The 6,000-nt window shown below is 50.6% G+C and overlaps 3 protein-coding genes across 3 annotated transcripts in view; 1 reads left to right on the top strand and 2 right to left on the bottom strand.

Annotated features, from left to right (window-relative positions):
• CCMA1212_007327 (Collagen alpha-1) overlaps positions 1-1,878 on the bottom strand; it is a gene marked incomplete at both ends in the record, with an annotated part of 3,439 nt that extends 1,561 nt beyond the window's left edge. Inside the window, 3 exons of the mRNA XM_073704498.1 lie at positions 11-1,192; positions 1,297-1,694; positions 1,775-1,878. Of these exons, the coding sequence (XP_073557085.1) occupies positions 11-1,192; positions 1,297-1,694; positions 1,775-1,878 (1,684 nt within the window). The remainder of the gene's footprint in view (positions 1-10; positions 1,193-1,296; positions 1,695-1,774) is intronic.
• A 1,500-nt stretch (positions 1,879-3,378) lies between these two features.
• Positions 3,379-3,789, top strand: CCMA1212_007326 (uncharacterized protein; the record flags this gene model as incomplete). The annotated part of the gene is made up of 2 exons (XM_073704497.1): positions 3,379-3,509; positions 3,599-3,789. Exons 1-2 carry the CDS (start codon positions 3,386-3,388, stop codon positions 3,787-3,789), a joined length of 315 nt encoding a protein of 104 aa, XP_073557084.1. The 5' UTR covers positions 3,379-3,385.
• An 856-nt stretch (positions 3,790-4,645) lies between these two features.
• On the bottom strand, positions 4,646-5,017 carry CCMA1212_007325 (uncharacterized protein; the record flags this gene model as incomplete). Its single annotated transcript, XM_073704496.1, has 2 exons — positions 4,646-4,839; positions 4,894-5,017. 2 exons carry the CDS (start codon positions 5,015-5,017, stop codon positions 4,646-4,648), a joined length of 318 nt encoding a protein of 105 aa, XP_073557083.1.
• Between the last annotated feature and the right edge of the window lie 983 nt (positions 5,018-6,000).

Raw genomic sequence — 6,000 nt, 5'->3', positions numbered from 1 at the left:
CCCGTGGCACCTTGAGGACCCGTGGCACCTTGAGGACCCGTGGCACCTTGAGGACCCGTGGCACCTTGAGGACCCGTGGCACCTTGAGCACCCGTGGCACCTTGAGGACCAGGATCACCTTGAGGCCCAGCAGGACCAGTAGCACCTTGAGGCCCAGCGGCCCCTTGAGGACCGGCAGGGCCTTCGGGGCCATCTGATCCGGCGGGCCCCATTGGCCCAGGTGCACCATTCGTCCCGTTGATACCTGGGAGGCCGGGTGGACCGGGTGGCCCAGGAGGACCCTGGAGACCATCCCTCCCGTCCCTTCCGTCCCTCCCGTCCCTCCCATCCCTCCCATCGCCATCCTTCCCATCTCTCCCATCCCTCCCATCGCCATCCTTCCCATCTCTCCCATCCCTCCCATCGCCACCATCTTCCCCATCATCGCCATCTTCCCCATTCCTACCGTCCCTTCCATCATCGCCATCCCTCCCATCGTCGCCATCCCTCCCATCGTCGCCATCCCTCCCATCGTCGCCATCTCTCCCATCGTCGCCATGTTCCCCATCATCGCCATGCCGCCCATCGTCGCCATGTTCCCCATCATCGCCATGCCGCCCATCATCGCCATGCCGCCCATCATCGCCATGCCGCCCATCATCACCGTGCCACCCACCATGGCCGTGCCACCCATCATTGCTATGCCACCCATCCCCACCGTCCTTTCCATCAGATTTAGAGAGCCCTGCCGGACCTGAGGGTCCTACAGGGCTTGAAGCGGCAATGTTATAGTTGTAGCTGTTCCCGTAGCTAACGGAGCTCGGGGGTGTTGTGGAACCCAGTCCTCCGTTATTGTAGTTGGCGCTGCCCCCGTAGCTAACGGAGCTCGGGGGTGTTGTGGAACCCAGTCCTCCGTTATTGTAGTTGGCGCTGCCCCCGTAGCTAACGGAGCTCGGGGGTGTTGTGGAACCCAGTCCTCCGTTATTGTAGTTGGCGCTGCCCCCGTAGCTAATGGAGCTCGGGGGTGTTGTAGAACCCGGTCCCCCCTTGTTGTAGTTGTAGCTGGGCCCGTGGTCAATAGGAGCCAGAGGACTCAGCTGACCTGTCCCAACGGAGGCTCTGCCACTGCCATAACCATATTTGGCGACGTCTGGTGGAGTGTCCGTACCACTTACGCTTCCTGCAGCTCGTTGAGAAGACCCGGTATCGTCAGCTATGACCAATACATTAATCGGATCAATCGATGGGAAACACCGGGCATCTATAGCACGCATGAGCCAAGGCTGATGAGATCTGTTTCGTTGTGATAAGACTTACATGGCACATTGACAAGGTTCGCCGGTGCGCAGTCGGTCGGAATGCTTGATTCGTTGAAGACAGCCAGGACCGTGTTCGACGCCGATAAGCAAAAGCTGGCTTTCCCGCCAGTAAAGCTCGGATGCCGCCACTGAAGAATGCCCTCTTCGAGCGAGAACCCATGGTCGATGGCTGCTCCGATGCTCGGCGTCTCGAGGAGCGGCTGGTATGTCGTGCCCTCGCTGGCCGCGACTATCTCTCCGTCTGCGAACAACTGGTCGCCCATCAGCGAGAAGAATGTTGCATACTGACATTCTGTACAAGTCCCCTTTGGGAACAAGTAGGAAGTCGTTAGTCTTCTAGGCCTTTGTGCGTCCACCTGGAGGAGGAACTGCGGCTGGTTGGGCCTGGGCGGAGCGCTGAAACAATTGTTGGTTGTAAGCGCTCGTCTTTGACGGCAGACACATTCATACAATGGAGAGGATAATATTGGACTTACCCAACGCCCGCTGACTCAAAGCCCCCCTCCAAGAAGGGGCGAGGCTCTAAATCAGTAATCTTCAGCAGAGGCAACAGCGCCGAGAACTTTGCGGGTAACCGCATGCTCGTTCGCGATTGTGTAGATCTGGATGTCGAGCAGTGTGAAGAATTAAAGGGGTTTATACTCTAAAGCTGGACAAGTGTACTCGCAGGCACCAGGGATAGGCATTAAAGAAACGCGCAAGGAGGAAATGGGAGCGAAAATACTGCGTGTATTGGTATTTTGGAAATCGACGCCTATAAGTACTATGATACGATGAAAGCCGCAGTCTATTCAGTGCAAATACAAGCCCCATTACCCCGGAAACGTCGAAAACTCGTGGGGAACAGTAAACACAGTTTGGGCTAAGATGCTAATATGATTCCATTTCTAAACTGGATCAACCCTGCTGCAAGCAGTACGCACAGTCCACACTCCACCGTGGCTAATCTACGGCGAGAGATCGATACCCTCCTCCGAGTATAAGTCTAGAGGTATAGCTATTCTAATAAATTGACGTCTGGCCTGTGACAAGGGAGGGTGCTCATGCCTGTCGAAGGCTTAACGCCGCTTTGGTATGCTCTGTCTCGGGAGTCGTGCCAGACCCCGAGCTATCAAGGCATCTTTGACGGCGGGCTTGTCTCGGATAACTTCACACGCACCCGGCTTATTTGATGGGTCGGTCCGACTATCAGGAATCCGCGAGGTGGCTGGGCTGCCGACATCATCCGCAGCGCAGAAGGCAGGTCAAGCTGGTTGTGCAATATGAGCCCAAGTAGCTATCTGCAACTCAGGACTCACCCCTGTGCCATCGCATCTACTTCCTGCCACCATGCAGCCAGCCAGCAGGCGTTGGGTGGATCGGAAAGGTGAGGCTTGGATTGATTCACGCCTCGAAAGAAATACGCCTCACGTTTCGATCTCGCCCGGGCAACGGCCCCTCAGTATACTCTGCGCGCCATGGGGTATGAGACCATGGACGTCTGCCGTAAATGATCATCGGGTTCCTGGAGCAAAACATCACGTTAAGGCCGGCCATACCCATGCACGCCCTTGCATGCCAACCCGCACAAGGACGTTTGGCCCTTAGACCAAGCATACCAACCCGGCGTACAGGGCATTCAGTCATTGTCTACATCTTACAGCGTTGACGATTCTGGATACTCTATCCAGTCTACTCCATGGAAACTTGGCATCCTGGTTTCGCCATGATATTCCCCGACCCAGACAAGCTTGTAGTCTCTAAAGAACCAAAGAAGGCTCTATGATGGTGCATAACTGTAAACTGGACGTAGATATCTCGCTGTGTCAAGGGTAAGTAGGAGTGTCAATACTTCTCGTCTGTTTATACTATCCTAACCTTTTAAGTGTAATTTGACTCCAGACCTTTAACTGTGAATTTATGGATGCAAGTGAGAACAACTTGTCTTGGAGGACTCTGCTACACGCCATATGAGTCAACCGAGTACATAAAGCCAGCATCGCCCAAGTTTACTCTATGCTTTAGTACCAAGAACGATAACCAAAGCCCAACGTCCAACGCAAGGTCCTCCTCTCTATCCATCTTGGCAAACTCAAACTAGGTCCCAGATGCATAGTACCTTGGTTACTCTTTTCGCCGCAGCGCTCTGCCTTATCCCTGGCGTCCAGTCCTTTGACAATCCTTGTATCTACCAGAGTTACAAGTGCGGCTTTAACCTCATCAACGACTACGGTAACTACAACCAACTTCCTTCCGTAATACTCTTTTCGTAAAAATGAATGCCTGTCTCATGTCGTTAAATGATTCCCCTTCACCTATAGGCTACAACCTTACCGAGCTCGCCGACGCTATCGCCAGCACGCCATCTATTCCCCCCCTCCCCGACGTTTTGCTTCTCCAGGTCACCTTCCGTTGCATCAATATCAGTGGAGGGATCGTCGGCAACGCGTACTGCTTTGCGGGCTGTATCGATATGAACGGTACTCTGGTGAACGACCAGTGCGTCATGTAAGCTATCGGACCTTTTTTTCAAAGTTCTAGTACCGACGCCTTTCTTCAATCAAGACGAAGTGGTTCTTAAATGGAGACTGTTTGGTGGCGCAGAGATTCCGAGGTTATTTAGGCGCGGATGAATGTTAGAACGTGATTTAAGCTAATGTTATTTATGCCACCTTCCACTTTGCCTTAAACTTGTTCGGCATATCTATTGAAGATGGACCGAATGTGTTTGGGTTGAAGTTCGGCTCGCTCCAGCCAAGAAGAAACTCCTGCGTAGACTCGTAGGTCGTCTCGTTTCTCCCATTTCCACGCGACATATTCATTCCCTATTAAAGTGAGAAACCGATATGGCCATACCAGATACTAAGAATTTTCAATGAAAGCGACTGAATAGTAGTATAAATCTTCTATACTCAAGGAGAAAACGAAGACAAGTGGTTGAACTACTACCTTTTATTTTACTTCTCGAAGAAATTAGTATATATTAATCGAACTGTAACCGACTTGGAGAAGGCCTCAATTGGAAAAAAATGTCGCCAATGCTAGGTATTACTGACTCGCCGTGGAGATGGAAACTTACCTAAAATGTGTATCTCGTACGATACAAACAGAGCTCCTATTGCGACTGATGAAGCCCCTGTGACCCATGATATGGTATAAGGACCGACTAGAGTTCTCAAAGAAACATGGAAGCGACCACGGAAGGTTTCAGAAATCAATCGCTACTCTCATTAAAAAAACCCGTAAAATGGGGAAAAAAGAGTAGTAGCACTATCACAATTCCACGGCTCTAATCCCTCACGCCCTCCCAGGTTGCAATTTCCAAGGCCCTAGTTATCGCAGCAACACAACCCAGTAACCACTCCACCTTACATAGTACACATATCATTTACGGTGTCGTCACCAACCACAGCACAGCCTACAATGCAGTAAGAGTTGCCGACAATGCCGCCGGCTTCATCGACGCAGCGGTAGAGGACCTGGCCCAGCTGGGCATCTGTAATTGTCGGAGCGTTGGGGTTGGCATCATATGCTGTTCTCAATTCGGTCGCAGCAGTGTATCCTTTGAGGCAAGGTTAGCTAATAGCTTAAGAGATAATAGAGAAGTAGAACATGCCATTAGCGAGTAGTGTTGCGCCACACACATACTCCTGATAGGTACAGGGCGTAGTGATTTGGGCCTTTGTTACGCCCGAAAAGGCAAGAAGAGCAACAAAGCCGGCAAGCTGGAGAAGAGCCATTTTTATTCGTCGTAGGTTTAGAAAGTTGAGAAGAGTGAATAGTGATTGATAGATTGAAGTCTGTGAGAAAAAGTCATCTGCATTGAAATTATGAGCTGTGGTTCAACGAGTATAAATAGTTACGATCTATACTGAGAATTCAACATTTGTCCTCCACCCCATGACTCCGCCCGTTTCCGTCGAGAATACCGGTGTCCTGAGATCGCTTGCATCGATGTTGAAAGGCATCGGGAGTTTGGCAAGTGTCTCGATGACCTCCTAGTCATACACGCTTAACCGGCATAAAGGAATTGCCGTCTAGTTCGGAAACGGGATAGCTGAACACAACATTATTTTAAGAAATATGATAAGGCAGTCATCCATCTCCTCGGAATAAGACAACGGTGTATAATGTCTTGTTAAGGAATGGGATGATGACGGAAGGGACAAGACATTTATACACTTAGGACTCCGCAACAGGTGAGTGCTCAAGCTGATCAGAAAGGCAATACACGGGATGGAATGGGATACAGAATAAATGACTCTAAGCATACCAATTAATTAGCTGAGGAATAGGTCTACGTAGAAGAATATTACTATTTACTGTATTATATGCATTTGAAGAGCAACGAATGGGGGGCGTTCTAAACTTCGTCGAAGTTGACAATGTTGTAATATAAAGGCTTACTAGTTGATCCGATATGACTATAGTCTACAGCTACTGCAAGGTAGGAATGCACAAGGGGTAAGGTCGGCTTTTGGCAGTTTCGAGGAGTGACTCGCTGTTTTCGAGATTTGGCATGGCTATATGGAAGGCGCGGTAAAAGGCAAGGTTGCAGGGCTGTGTCGATATTGGACAGCGTATGGGCATCAGGCAACTCTAATCAGGTGACTCCAAGACCTCTCCTCTCTCCCTAGGATATCTTTACTTATAGGGAGAATAAGCTAATAGGTTTCAGAGCTGGATGAATTGAACGTTCTCGACTCTCTTAGCATATGGGCCC

Source organism: Trichoderma ghanense, assembly GCF_004382785.1.
Source record: "Trichoderma ghanense strain CCMA-1212 chromosome Unknown scaffold_9, whole genome shotgun sequence".
NCBI lineage: Eukaryota > Fungi > Ascomycota > Sordariomycetes > Hypocreales > Hypocreaceae > Trichoderma > Trichoderma ghanense.
The sequence above is the reverse complement of the archived record's forward strand: the minus strand, read 5'-3'. Positions and strand labels throughout refer to the sequence as shown.